Source organism: Apteryx rowi, unplaced genomic scaffold (genome assembly GCF_003343035.1).
Source record: "Apteryx rowi isolate R43461 unplaced genomic scaffold, aptRow1 scaffold_276, whole genome shotgun sequence".
NCBI lineage: Eukaryota > Metazoa > Chordata > Aves > Apterygiformes > Apterygidae > Apteryx > Apteryx rowi.
In genome coordinates, this window is record NW_020449152.1 from 676,783 (window position 1) to 692,053 (window position 15,271).

The 15,271-nt window shown below is 36.2% G+C and overlaps 1 protein-coding gene across 8 annotated transcripts in view; it reads left to right on the plus strand.

Moving 5' to 3' along the window:
- BBS9 (Bardet-Biedl syndrome 9) overlaps positions 1-15,271 on the plus strand; it is a 249,560-nt gene that overhangs the window by 40,052 nt on the left and 194,237 nt on the right. For all 8 annotated transcript variants that reach the window (XR_003253968.1, XM_026068570.1, XM_026068569.1 and 5 more), the window contains one exon: positions 257-386. Coding sequence is in view for 7 of the 8 variants with exons in the window: in XM_026068570.1 (XP_025924355.1) it covers positions 257-386 (130 nt within the window). In the remaining variant the exon portion in view is untranslated. The remainder of the gene's footprint in view (positions 1-256; positions 387-15,271) is intronic.

Here is a 15,271-nt window from a genome sequence, read left to right on the forward strand (position 1 = left end):
CTCTTGGTTATTGTCGGTGGTTATTGTCAATGTGTTTTTCTTCATTTTGACATTTTAAAATTCTGTAAGTAAAAAATAAAAATATTTGTGTGTGTGTATATATATAAAAAAATATATAAAAATATATATTCACATATACCAAGTAATGGCTTACAAGGAAAAGAAAAAACAGCATAATAATAATATAAGCCTCCAAGAAAACTACTGGCTTATGAAAGTATCTTTCATCTTAAAACTGTTTTTATGTCTTTAACAGTGACAGAAGGAACAATAAACACTCTGGTTGGAAACCATAATAACATGTTGCATGTTTATCAAGATGTGACACTGAAATGGGCCACTCAACTTCCTCACGTTCCTGTATCAGTAAAAGTAGCAAATTTACAGTAAGTAGCTTCTTAAAGTTTACTTTTTCAGATTTGTTTACAGTAGTGAAATTAAGCTGTAGATCCTAACAAACGGTACCGAGGTATGTAACAAATAAGGTGAATTGTAGAAGGAAAATTCAAAGTTTTTTTTCTTTGTTGTGTAAAATATTCATTACATTAATGGATATACTGATACTTCTAGAAGAATTCTAAAACTGCTATACTCGTGCTTTAGATTTTCTTGTTTTCATGCATGAGGGCAGAATTTGGTCTCCCATACCTCCAGTTAAGTAGTTTCTTCTTTAACAGAATAAGAAGTGAAGCTTTGCAATCTGGTAAGGCCTTTCCTGAGACATGAAAATAAGGAATCTTACTGAAAATCTGTTTTTTGTTAAATATATAAGAGCACCGGTATTACAGAGATGATTTGTTGGAACAGATTATTCAACTCTATTATTAAACTATTGAAGTTAGTGTAAGGAACTGTTTAAATTGCTCAGGATTGCACTGCAACAGACCAAAATTTTTTGTAAAACATATATATGAGTGACAGGGCAAAAAACTCACGGAGGAGGGAGGGATCAAATATAAAGAAATTATGACAGTATTACTTGTGCTGAATCTCTGTCACTGAAACGAGAAGCAAACTACACAAAAGTTCAACTAGTGTTTTTACAATCCAACTTACAACTGTACTGTGTGAACGTACTGCATGAACAACACTGTGGGTGCTGGCTGCCTGGTGACCGTGACCACGTGGAACGCAGTGGGAGTATCCTTGACAGGTAGATTACTTCAGGTCCCCAGCAGGCTTCAGTGGCTGTAGTTATGCCCTTGAACTGTAATGCCAACATACCCTGGGTTGTTGAAAACTTACTGGATCGTAAATTGTGTGTTTTATCACAAAATCTCATAATGTGAAAATGCAACATCTGACTAACTAGCTTTACAGCTTTATGCAGGCTAGAAATCTGTGAGGGGAGTTAGTGTTTTCTATTTGGTACTAATGGGTACTTAATGATTTTAAAATAGTTGTAATTTAAAATTTTTTTGGAGAGACTCTAAAGAGTTGCAATAGCTTTCATCAAGCAAGTCTTACATGTAAAATAAAACAAATTATCCCAATAGGCCAGATAGCATAAAACAAAAAAGGTAAATTATGCAGGGTATGACAGAACAGCTTTTGAAGTTTGGAAAAAATGTCACTGTCATTAGAAAAAAATTGAAAAAATAGGAGATTATACTAACGTTTGTACATACAATTATTTGTTTAGAAACACATATTATTCAAATACTTGTTTTAATTAACATTTAAGAAGTTTATGCAATTTCTGCCTGTTTCATGTGATTTTTAACATTCAGTAGTTTGATCTTAGTGAGAATGTTGAGAGCCTGGTAATTCATCCCAGATCACTTTGCAATTACAGAATCAAAATTCCCACAGGCGTACTAGTACTGGGGTTTGGTTTGTGGTTTTGTTCTGTGAAGGATGGAGAGAAAGCATTCTAGACATATAAGCTTATTTTTTATACAGGTATTGATAAACACACACGTGTGCATGCACACACACAGATATGTTCATATATAACATCAATATGTAAATGTGTGTGAGTACATGCATGTGCACGTGCACACACACAGGCCAGAAAGGAATGGGAGAAGTCTAGGGCCTATGTGTTTCAGAGCTATGCACCAGGGGCAGTGTAAGATCTCTCCCTTGCATTGTTGACTAAGGTAAGAGACATGGTTGAAGGACAAAGGTTTGCAAAGAAATGTGATTCTATGATGGCTGAAGGTATTAAAAGAAAGCAGGAAGTAGTCCAGATAAGTTTTGACTTGCATTGCTTTGAAGTTCATCTCAGTATGAGCAGACAGTGAAAAAACTTGAGTAATCTGTGGATTACTAATAATTTTGGATACTCAGCTGGAGCTACTGATTGATTGCGTGCCTGTGTGGGGAAAAGCAGATGGCCAATACATCAACTCTTTCTTATTTCTAGTAGCTGTTGTTTTCAGAAATCCCACTACAGCTTTTATTGTCATAAGCTCCTCTCACTTCTGACCTCCTTTCCAGGAGGTATAGTTTGCTCCCAGGGAGAAGACAGGTCTGGTTTACAGTTCACAGTTTGTGTTCTTATTAGAATAATGGTAGTTCATATTGTTCACTTTTTTTATGTGACCTCCATCTTTTTATCCTGCAGGAGTAACACTTGCTGCTTGGTTTACATTTGATTTTATTAACATATACATATTTTTTTATGTATACATATAGCTTTTTTGCTTAGTTAGTCCTTTGGATCACTGTATTCAAGCGTAATTAAAAAATTTCAGTACTTGCTAATATCTTGTATACATAGCTAAATTCTTCATCCAAGTACACACCTCCAGCCTTTCCTACAGCCTTTTCTCAAGTCTTTGCAATCCATTTTTGCTCATATCCACTCAGAATGTTTCTGCAAAAACTGTGGTGGTTCATCACTTTGAACAAATCATTTTCCTCAATTTGTCGCTTTCCTGGCTCATCCTCTAGTGCCTCAGAGGTAGGTTACTTGTCTTTCTTTCAGACCTGTACAGCTGTTCATTGCAGGCACAGAAAGTCTGATAAATTTGGAGTATGTTGCTCTTACTGCTTGTGTTAGGAACAAATGTGCCTTGTAAGTGTAGAAGGACCAATTGCTCAGGCACCTAGGAGGCTCTTCAGTACGTGTATAGTAACTTTAATGCTTGCAAAAGAAATATATATGATCAGCAAGTCATGTCAGGATATCCCATGATCGTAGAACTAGATTTAGTGTATCCCACATGTATTTATACATGGTATGTTTACCATGCTTTTGGAGAAAAGCTTATTTCCTGTTCATTCGGTTTTAATGTTGGGTGAGGGTGAAAATGCTTGTCCAAGTGGATACATTTTGTCATTTATTTAAATATATGCAGTATGCTTGTGCTTCTGTCTAACATTCAAAATGAAGATGAGCTAAACAGCAAAAACTGCAGTAAAGCTTACAGAGGTAGTAATTTGGTTTAAACAAAGGATGTGCTTAAAATATGTATATATACTTAAAAGGAAATTCTCTTTTTATATGAGTCAGTGTGATAATGATTTTCTAATACTCCACTCAGGAGAGGCCTCAGTCTCATTTGGGGCCTCTAGGCACTACTGTAACATAAATACTATTAAGTGTTTTAATAAGCATAGAGTTGTTAATACTACACTGCTGAGAGAGGAAAGCGCCTTACATATGACCTATGTCAATGAATTATTTTCATATCCTTTTCACTTTTATTGTAAAGCTTATAAAGTAAATGGAGCATTCTGAAAGTGCTTGTATTTACAGATCATGTATGTTCATCTACCGTTTATTGTTGGCATAATGTCTATCGTGCTTCTAATATGCGTCTCTGGCTTGCTGGAAAAGAGCAGCCATCTTATGTAAATCTCTTGGGGCACGGGTAGTGACTGTCTCATAAAGGGAGTTGTACACTTACAATCTTTCTAGTCTGCTCCTAAGATCAAGCCTTCAATGGCTTCAGAGAATTTCAACTGAGTAAGCAGCTTGCGTTTCGAGTGTGTGCCCCTCTTTTTCTTTATGAATTCATTTTTCTCTTACAATAATGCGAAATCCAGTATTCCTCTATAGCAAGTAGCAGTGTGGAAATAATGATAATAACACACTACAACATTTGGGATTACATTCCAGAATAAGCTGTTTGATTTCCATACCACCATTTTCAGAAATGTACTAGGAAAAAATTGAATAAAAAATAAGTGGGAACTAATAACCTTTTTAGTGAGGTTTATCTGTTTATGCTCTACAGTGATGTATTTTTAAGCTGTTAAACTACTGTTTACTTTTTGCCTCTCTTTTCTGTTATAAAAATCTGAGTGTTCTCTGTCAGTGAATTGAAAGTGAAAATTTCTTATAAAAGCTTGTGATCAGAAACTTGAGTAAAGGTAAAAATTTGAGAGTTAAATAACTTATTTTGTGTATTACCTGAAGATATGTATAACTGTGATCACTGAACTGGCAGTTCAGTTCCAATCATTGTTATAGAAATTTGTCCTCTATCTTGTTTGAAGTTTATATCCTTCTTCTGTTAATGAGTAGTAGTTAATAGCAATATTTATGATTGTTTTAATGTCAGGGGACTCCTATATTATTAACACTGCCTGGGTTGTTTCAGAGGCATAACCACTTAAACTGAAAATTAACTTAAACCGTTTAGAGCTTTGTCTCGTATCAGCATAGATTCATCTTCCCATTAACAGGCCTGTTTAGACAGTTGTATTTTTTTAACATGCTCTGTGTCATTTCCCTTAAAGCTATGCCTATGCAAAAGCATCCTCACTGAAGCTGAAACTCTTGAAAATGGTGTAGGTGTTCTGCCTGAGCTGACAGGGAAGAAAAGACCCCTCTAGAGCGGTTTGAGAGAGAAACTGTTGATTTGCTGCAGTTAAAACAACTGGATTCTGGGAAGTTGCACAAAAGCGTTAGTGAAAATTTGAGTGGAATAGGAATTCTTGTGTTGAAACAGTAATTCTGAGCACCAGCGTGAGCTTGGTACCCACCACAGTAATCCAAATATCTTCTCTGCATTGACTTCAAAGTCTATTTCTTTTTTTCTTATCCTGCAGCATCCATTTCTCTGTTTCCCTGGAGAGATTCTTTTCTAAGACCTTCACTGTACTTTGCAAAGGAAGTGTCATGAGCAGTATCTCGGGTGTTCATGGATTTGATGCAGTCACTTTTTGGTGCTGAGATATGTTAGATTTTCCTTTCTCTCTCTCCGAATTCAGGTAATTGTGTGGGGAGCCCTATAGGAATGTGATTTTGGCAGGGCTGTTTACAGTTCTTGTCAGCTAAAACACCTCATATGAACTTTTTTTTTTTTTGCCTTGGCAGGAATTTGAGCTTGTAAAATTAAGTGACTTAATCCTCCTCCTACCAAAAAAGGTGGGTTATGTTTGTCTGAATCATCTGAAATAACTTTTGGAGAAAGTAGCAGAAAGTCACTTTTTAAGGGCCTATCACAGGTCATATTTGTTTTCCTGTGTCTGAATTATCCTGTCTCCATATGCTTGACCATAAAAGGTCCTTGGAGTGGATTAAAATCCTTAGGCCGTTTGCTTTTCTATTTATTTGACATTAAGTCACTTGGCAAAGCTTCGAAGAGTGCCATGTTCTAATGGCTGATTGATTGCCCTAAGTGCTGCTCTGACCTGGCTGGCCTGAAACTAGAACAGCAGCGAAGGTGCCTTTGGTCTGAAGTGGAGGAGCTCGTGTTGCTAGCCTCGGGGATGTTTCCATCACAAATTTCTGAAACGCCGCTGTGGGCTGAGTTAAAACCACACACAGCATTAGAGCTTGGATTTAGTCTCAGGGAAGGGAATTCTGCCTTGATGGCTTCCAAGTTACAAACCTGTTTTTGTGCTAGGAAAGCCTGAAGACTCTAAATCAAGGACTTTGTTTCTTCTGAACATTTTTTATTTAAGTTGGCTAGTTTTGATTTTACTACGTGGTTTTGTTTGTACACAGCCTTTAGGTTGTATCTAGTAAGCCTGTGCTTGCTAAAAGATAGCCTGGCTTTCTGTCTCTTTTTAAACTGAAATAGACCCCCCCAAGATGATATTGCCTGGTGCCCCTAGTTTTCACTCTTTGTGCTCTGGGCTATCCGTGAAGCAGTGAAGTCCGATGGTACCTGTAAAGAAAAAAATAGTTGATTTGATGTGGAATTTATCTACAGATACAGTTCTCAGTGTGGTGTCTTTTGTTTTTACATCTGGGAATTAGAATGTGGGTACCAGCTCTCTCTTTTGTAAGCTTTTGTATGTCCTGTGTCTGTGAGTGAAAGTACTCTACTTCCTCTTTATGGAAGAAAGATTTTTTGAAGCAAATAACCAACAAAATGACATATATGCCTTGTAAAATGTGCAGCTCTCTTTCTTGCAAGGGGTTGACAGATATGGACAAGTTGGTGAAAGTTAGTAGAATACCTGCTTTTACTTTAATTTATTTGACAGGTAAATATCATTTTACTTGGTAATAGAATAGCATGTTTTCTGAAGAGGAAATATAAAGTGGTCTGGAAAAGGTGTTTTGGGTTTTTTTTTAATTTTTTATTTTTTTGTCCAGAAGTAATTTATTGCATTTGAAGAATAAGAATTTCTGAGCTTCTTATAATATCAAATTTCCAATATTCAACTTTTTAAGTTGAGTTAAGCTAGTAAATTGATTTTCATGATTTAACACGAAAAAAAATTCTTTTTTAAGAAATGCAACTGTTGAAAAGTCAGGAAATAAAAGTAGACTTTATATGTTGAAACCGGCAAGCAGGATTGCTTAGTAATCTTTACCCACACTTTAACTCTTTACTGGACTTAAAATCTACCTATGTTTCTGCTCTGAGGAGTTGAGAATTCTGGTGTTTAAACATTGGTTAAAAATGTGCTTTATTTTATGAAGTTTTAGCTTCATATAGATATAAATATAAATAAATATATATGTACAAGAGAATTAAAATATGTGCTCAATTTGACAGTGAGAAAATGTGTCTGGTCCAAATACGGACTTGAAATTAAAACTCGTTCTCTGGCACAGTCATAGTATATTGGGTGGTTAGGTGAATGCGTTTTGTGTAGCTGGGGCTCTATGAACAGTAGAAGAGCAAGAGGAACTGAATTTAACTGGAAAAATATGAAGAAATATTGTAGTTGAATTAAGTACATAAGGTGTAAAAGTGCAATCACATACAGGGTAATAGTGGGTGGAGTCAAAACAAAACCCCTCTCATTCAATTTTTTTTTAGCTATCCAGATGCTAGAAAATACTTTGTTCTTCATTCCAGACCATCTGTTATTCCTTATTATAACTGACATCACCACAGCTACTACAACTGTTAAAGAATCACCATATAAAAATGGCAAAACTTGCATATAAAAACAGCAAAACTTAGCACTTATTACATGGTTTTATGGAAAGAAAACTGCAGGAATCAAACTTTACAGTTTGCTGAAAGTTTTTCCTTTTTCTATATAGTAGTACTGTAATAGAAGCAATGCCAGTTATGACGCACAGTATGAACTGTTCAGTTATATGTATGTATATATATAAATTTTTATTTGAGTGTTCTGTAAGAATGTTGCCTGATCTGAGAAGTTAAACACAGAAGCTTCTAGAATCTATTTAAACATAGTTGCATTTTAAAGAAAAGTTTATTAGGAAAAAGAAATTGATTACATGGATGTTCTTCATCATTAAATTGCCACTACAGTTGGCAAGAAATAGCAGTACAAAATATTACCATTTTTAAAGGTCTTTTGAAGAGATTATTTTGATGTGTATAGTTTACACAGCCAGAAATTATGGATCTTTTTTTTTGTTTGTTTGTTTTGTCCCCCCCGCCCCCAGCCAACCTTGGTAGGATTCTGATCCTGCAAAAAATACAGATGTGCCAAGTACTATATCTGGCATGCACGCTGATTCATGACTGAGGCTTTCTAGCAAGTTAGAAGTTTTAAATGGTGTATATTGTATGGCATTCAACACATGCCCATATTGCCAATTCTCCTAATTTTATTGCATGTCACTTACTTGCTTTAAAAAAAGCCTAGTTTTTACATTCATATGGTTTTGTAAGGGTTTCAGCTTTCTTTAGAAAAACGCTTAAAATATTCCTACCCTCAAGGTTCAAGAGAAAGCCTTAAAAGTGGAAATTCTAAATGCTCAAGAACAACCAAGCAAGTAAGTTTAGTATTTAACATAAAAAGACTTGCTTTTAAACCAAATAGCATGGCTTTTTTTTGGTTGACCTGCAATTTCTCTCTGCTTTTCTTGTTGAGACATAGTGAAATATACCTGTATCAGATTTTGAACTCGATCTTGGAGTTGGGTATGGAGCAGTAGGCTGGAATTTGTGGCTGCATTGTGACACTTGCTCTGCCCGTGGAAGTGCTGGACATCTTGATTGAAAGACTGTCGTTGTGAACAGTCTAGGGCTGTGACTTTGAATGTCTTGAGTATTATTAGCACAAATTAAAAATTTTTTCTGTACTAGGACCTGCAAGGTGGGATGTATATGCAAAGATGTGAAGATGAGAGCTAGCAGTGCAGAGTGCCAGAGATTCTTATGAAGAGTAGCTTTACTCTTTACGAGACAGGGTGAAAGAACAATGATAAGTATTGTAAAAATAATCACATACGGACTTTTCCCAGACTGAAATGCTGGTGACCTTTGAAGTTTGCAGGCACATCATTGTCAAACTGTGTGAGGAGCTGGGGAGAAAGAGATAGGAATCAATTTCTGAAGTTCAGTGTTTTTAAAGTTCTCTGATTATTCAGTCCTCCTAGAGTAAATTTTTTGTGGTTTCTTAGGTTTTCCAACCTGTTGTGCCTATGTGTAATGACCTTGGACCTAAAGCTCACAAAACTTACCTGGAGCTCTGGGGAATATGTGAAAATGATGGGAGGAGTTCAGGTCCCAGTGATTTTGTTTGGTCTGAAGGGGGAGTTCTCTGCTGCTGTCTTCAGGGAAGAGCATTACAAAGAAGGTTGAATCTGATAGGGTGCACAGAACTAAATGGTCACTAAAAGCAGAAAAATGAGCAAAACCAAATTCAGACTTGATTGACTGGGAAGCCCTAGGGATTCTGCAATAAATTTACGTTTGCAAAGAATGATGATTGTATGGAGTGATGCTGGGCAGGTGGCAGTAGGTAGTGCGAAGAACTTGCAGCGTGATGGTTTAGAATAATGCAGTAGTGGTCACAGGACAGTGGTCTTATTTGTAAGATATGTAACTTTCCTTGTATTAAGCTCATGCCTCTCATGGAATATGACTAAAACAAAGCTCACAAATGATTTCTTGAAATGTAGTTTTACAATGCTTAATGGCACGTGTCCATAGCTGATTAAGACTGTCTTCCCTAACACATGAGACTTGTCATCATGGTTATTCTTGTTAGCCTCTTTGTTGTTTGATTGTAGATAGTTGTCTAATTTCACTCATGTATTGTCTAACATTAAAGAGCTTATATGTAACAAGCAGTTGAGAATGAGCTTTTGCTGTAACAATAAACTTAATAGTTAGGTATAGATTTTGCCAGTACAGCATCTTGCATCTCTTACAAATTCTTGGAACAAGAGATGCTAAGGATCTCTCCAGCTTGCTGTCTTGAAGAAGTGGGGGAATTAGAGGGTTAGATGAAGGATAAACTTTCAAGGCACCTGGGTCCTATAGTCACAATGTTATAACTGTGTTAATACCTGTTGCAGCCTTTTGGTATAACTTCTTTAGCCTTTGGAAGCTGCAGTATACCTGTCTGCTGGTGAGGGAGTCTGGCCTTAAACCACAGATTTTAGACTTAAGGGGAAGAATTTGCAAATGAAGAAATATGGAGTCCTTAATCTAGTTCTAAGAGGGAATGAGGCATGGAGATGTTTGTGATAGTTCTTCTTAACTTCTTCCTTGCTGCTAATGCTGATACTATCATAAATGAAATTGCAATATAAGTTCTCTTGTTTCTTGTTACTTGAAGGTCTTACTTAGAGACTGCACTCTTATTTAAAACCATCAGCTTTTCTTATCAGTCTTTATATCCGTTTTCAATTCAGATAATGCAACTAAGTGTCTTAGCTACTGAACTGTGAGTGATAATATGAAATACAATGCGGAGGTTATGAACTTTTACTAAAATACATTTTACTTCAGAACTTTGTACATTTTTTTTACCTGCAGCAAGATCACATATTTTTGGAGGCCATCACTTTGAATATTCTGCTTTTATTCTTTGTGACAAAAGATGATCCATCAGAAAAAAATAATTTCATATATGTAATTTGTAGCATGAGTTTAAATTGCTTGTGTTGTGTAGCCTGTTGGTATCAGTATGTTTTTTCTCTACCTTAAAGACCCAGAAGAGCACATTGTGCATGGAAGTCTAACTCTGCACATATAAACATATTGTTAGCATTTCCTTACATTTAAACCATCATGCTATTACACTAATCCTGTTAAAAAACAAAATAACTCTGTGCTTCATTTAATGTGACATGGTAGCTTTTAGGACTTCTGTATGTGAAAGCTTCGCTGTTTGGCCTGCACTTGCAAGCCTTGTGAAAACATGTGTCGGCCCGCAGGTGGCAGTAGTGATCTGGCAGAAGAAGACCCCTGACCCAAACTTGTTAGTAGTGTTTCTAACTTGGCTGGAAAAGTGGAAACAATGTTCATCTCCATTGCTTTTTTTCCCCTCGTCATTTGGTGAAAGACTTTTTTATTTTTTGTTTGTTTTTGTGAGACAGTGCTTGATCTTTTAGGCAAAGAATCTCTCTTAATCAAAAAACTACAAAAACTAAAGTCTATGCCTGAAGTTGTCTTTCTGTAAGGCACTAATTTGCTGGTATGATGTGTGGTGTCACCATGTAGAGGTGCTAAAATCCTGTCGCTAGTGAAAATATTTTCACTCTCAAATAGAGAGCAAGAGAGTACTGTAGAATAGCTAGAAGTTTGCAAATCCTACAGGCATTCAAAATGGTAACATTCTGGCCAAATTTAGGTTTTATTCTCATTCAGTTCCAACTCTCGGTGGGTTTTTGTGTTTAGAAAAGGAGATAGTCTTTGACCTGTTGTCTTAGTCATAACTTCTCTTTTTTAAACTGAGTTTGTATGGGTTATGATGAAATCATGTTTCATCTCCCTCTTCCTCTTACATGTATTTCATACATCTTTTTACCTGGATTTGTGTCTGGCATTCTGCTAAGATCACCTGTCCAGAATTATCACACAAATGGCAAGTAGGAAGACTGCTTTTCCATGCAGGAACAGCACAAACTCTTTGCTACTTAATGCTCTTCAGTATTAAATAATTATAATAAAATATTTTATATATTTGCATGCCCTCTTCAGAGTGTGCAAAGCATGTTAACTACGTACTGTAAATAGCCTTAAAGGAATTCCAGTTTTTGTGATCAAACAGGTTATTTGTCTTCATTTGTAGTAGCAGAATGGGGAAGTCTTACGCAAACAAAAATTACTCTCTCTGCTGCAAAGTTGAGCAGAGAATTTTAATGAGGAAGTAGTTTTCAAAGGAGCCTGAGGGAGATCTGTTGATACCCAGATACAGTTAAACATCAGTGGTAGCTGACACTGAATCCCATCAGGTACTCTTTAAATATTCAGCCAAGGATCCGATTTCAGAGAATGTGTTCTATAGCAGATTAAGATGGTCTTTTGGCTTTTACTCCCATTACTTCATGTTAGAAAGTTCTTAGAGTTTATTACAACTAGTCTGATCTTCCTTCAGTATTTTATCAAATACTTCACACAGTTACAGCTAAAGTGAGGTGGAAATGGTAGTGAGACTTAGAACAACGGGAGTTTTCAAGAGCACTAAAAATAATTTTAGTTATGCTTTTGCATATAAAAGATGGCTTCACAGGATGATAAAATAAGAAGAGAATTGGTTCAAAATGATTTAGGAAACTAACTCCTGAACTGCACTCATTCAGTTGTTTATAAATAATACATTTTCAATAACGAACTGAAAGCAGTATTGCAGAACACTTTGCTTTCTAAAATTATTGGTATGAATAATATAAATTAAGAAGACTTCATTTGAAATTTGGAAGTAAAAGTTTTATCTATTATTACAAATATAAATAATTAAAACTGTAAATAGTGTCAATAACCAAACCTATGGAATAATGCCCTGGTTTGTCCTTTAATTAGAAATTAGAGAAGTTGAATTTGTAATTCAAGGTCAATTTTTGAGTGATCGATTTGGTATTATATAACTGGAAACATGCAAAGCATTTTAATTTGTTTAAAATTATGTTGTGAGCAATTTGTTTAGTAAGAGAAGACCTACAGAAAGCATATGCCATTATTATTACTCAAATACAATAAAAGATAGATTTTCAAATTATTACCATATGTGTGTAGGAGTTGCTTTGTACTGTAAAGTTATTTTAGATACCAAAATAATTTGTTTCATACTTTGAGTTCCTCTCTGTTAAAGTGTCCCTTTAGATTTGCTATTACTTTGACTATTGTGTGATATATAATAAAAAAAATAGTTTACAGTAAAAGAAATTTAACAAGTAATTGAAATTGCAGATTATGTGCCAAATGTTCCAAATGAAGTAATGGTATTTGCAGGGATATTGTATGAGTGCAGTAGCTGTAGGGAAACTACTATAAAACTGTTAAATACACTCCCTCTCCCCCTTGCCATCTTTAACCACTGTTATAAAAGCCTGAGAAAATAAAGCAATCTGACTGGATGACAAACATTCCAACAGATAAATGAATATACTATATATCAGGTGTTACAACTTGTTGCCTGTATTTCTGTTATGGTTTCTGTTGACCTACAGATTCAGGGACAGGATTAACAAGGAAAAATTATTGGAAAAAGCTGTTCTGTATTCCTATAAGTTTCATATTGAGCAATCTTTTTCTTTAGGACCCAGCAGAATAGCAGCTGGAGCAAAGGCAAAGTGCCATCAGTTATGCTGCTTTCCGAAAACAATGCTTTTATCTCTGAGCCACAGCAGACTTGAAGGACATCAGGGCTAAAAGGAAAGTTGATCAAAGTGAGCACAGGTTTATTTTAAGGCAGACTTTTTGAAAGTGCATTCTATAATCCAAACTTTTTGCTGACATAAACGTCATAGTTTTTAAGGAAAGATTCATTTGGATAGGCAAATCACCTCATTGATTTGTTGAGTTGGTTTGATTTGGTAGACTGATTATCTGCAGATGACTGCCAGCTTAAAGATGCATAAAGAGCACCGCAACTTTTGAATGCGCCACATTTAAATGCATTATAGTAGTATATCATCAAAGATTTGTGGCTAACAGTGTAGCTATATTTCTTCATACCCTTTAATTTACACTCAGATCTCCCCATGGATGCTTCCTTCTTAGCTTAACAGATTCCTATCCTCAGGAAAGAAATTTAAAGATAGTCCAAAGCCATTGTTGGAGAATTTGAGAAATTGTCTTACGTTCAGGTGTCAGATTTTTCTTTCTCCAATCGTGGAACAAGTTCATGATGCAATTCTCCTGTTCTCCCATTTTTCTTCTTTCTTTTCTATTTCAGTAACTTTGGCATTACTTGTTGTAGCTAAATAGCAATTCATGTTCTTTTTATTTTCTTTCAATTCACAAGATTGTGTATTTGGTAGCATGGTAGCTTCAACTACCAGGATTTGTTTCTGTAGTCTCCCTTTTTAAAGACTTCTCTGCAGCCATGGCCACTATGGCAAAGTTCTTTGCAAACACCAGGCACCTGTCTGTAAGGTATAATTTGCAAACCTTACCAAAACTAATTATGCCCTCAGTATTTACAACAGTTAGTCTCCTTGTATTAGCACACATATCTTGGGGTGAGTCCAATGTATTTGGTCCGTGTGCCATCCCAGGATTCTGTAAATGCAGCATACATGTGTGTTGTGATTACCTCCCTCGACCTGCTGGCAATGCTCCACCTGATGCAACGCAGGATCCCATTGGCCCTCTTGGCCACAAGGGCACACTGGTGGCTCATGTCCAACTTGTTGTCCACCAGGACCCCCAGGTCCTTCTCAGCAGAGCTGCTTTCCAGCAGGTCAGCCCCCAGCCTGTACTGGTGCATGGGGTTATTCCTCCCTAGGTGCAAGACTCTGCATTGGCCATTGTTGAACTTCCTGAGGTTCCTCTCTGCCTGTTTCTCCATCCTGTTGAGGTCCCTGTGAGTGGCAGCAGAGCCCTCTGGTGTATTAGTCACTTGTCCCAGTTTGGGATCATCAGCAAACTTGCTGAGGGTGCACTCTGTCGCATTGTCCAGGTCATTGATGAGTAAGTTGAACAGTACTGGACCCCTGGGGGACACTGCTAGCTGCAGGCCTCCAAGTAAGCTATAATAGTTATAAAACAACTGTACAGAGTTCACAGGATCTCAGTTACAGCAGTTTTTCGAGCATATTTGATTGGAATCCTGAAACCAACACTTGCATAATGGCCTTAGCATTCTTTAAAAAGGCCCTGTCCAACTGAGAACCGTCAATTCTAAAAATGAATCAGTGACACCTGGTTTGTCTTCATAATTACTGTTACCCTGGAAAACAGATTTTTGAATGAGGTCTCCTATCTGTATGTACCCGGGCCATGCTGCAGGACACTGTGGGAAACCAGACTGAATTCTGTTGCTCATATAACTACCTGCTTTTTTAAGGATGACTGTACTAGAGGAGGTACTTCAATGGCACCAGCATATATGTTACAAGAATTTTTTGTAATTTCTTTACAAACTATAGCTTGAACATTTATATAATACAATATCTTATGTAGGGCTAATTAGTGGGATAGTGTATTAGATTCTTTCATTAAAATTAAATTTTATATCTGGGAATTAGTTGAACAGATCTTTCAGTCTATCTTTACCTTATTTAATGATAGTTTTATTTGACACAGATGCAGTGTCTTCTGTAAGACATTCTAAGTATGGAATAAGAATGTATTACTGGTCTGAGTATGTTGTCATCTTGTGATTATGAAAATAAATGTAAACTTTTAAATTAATTATATCGTTTTATAAATAGAAGGAAAGTTAGCTCTCTGCTAGCTTACACTAACAGCTATGCTAGCCTTCCTTTAGTGCTGAGTTCCTCTTCTGATTCTGGATAACCTTCAGGTTAAGTAAAATGTTGGCAGTACTCACCCAGTTGTCTCATAATCTGTGAAAATACCTTTCTGAAGTGTTGTGTGTGCATGGTACATGATCAGATAAACAAAATATGAGTGAGATTTTGTAGGAGGAAGATCAACCAAGTACTGTTCCTGGAAAGAAAAGTGTTATGGACTAGGGCATAGCTAATGAAGCACTAATTTGCATTGATCTAGAGCAATCTAAGGGAATCTTCTGA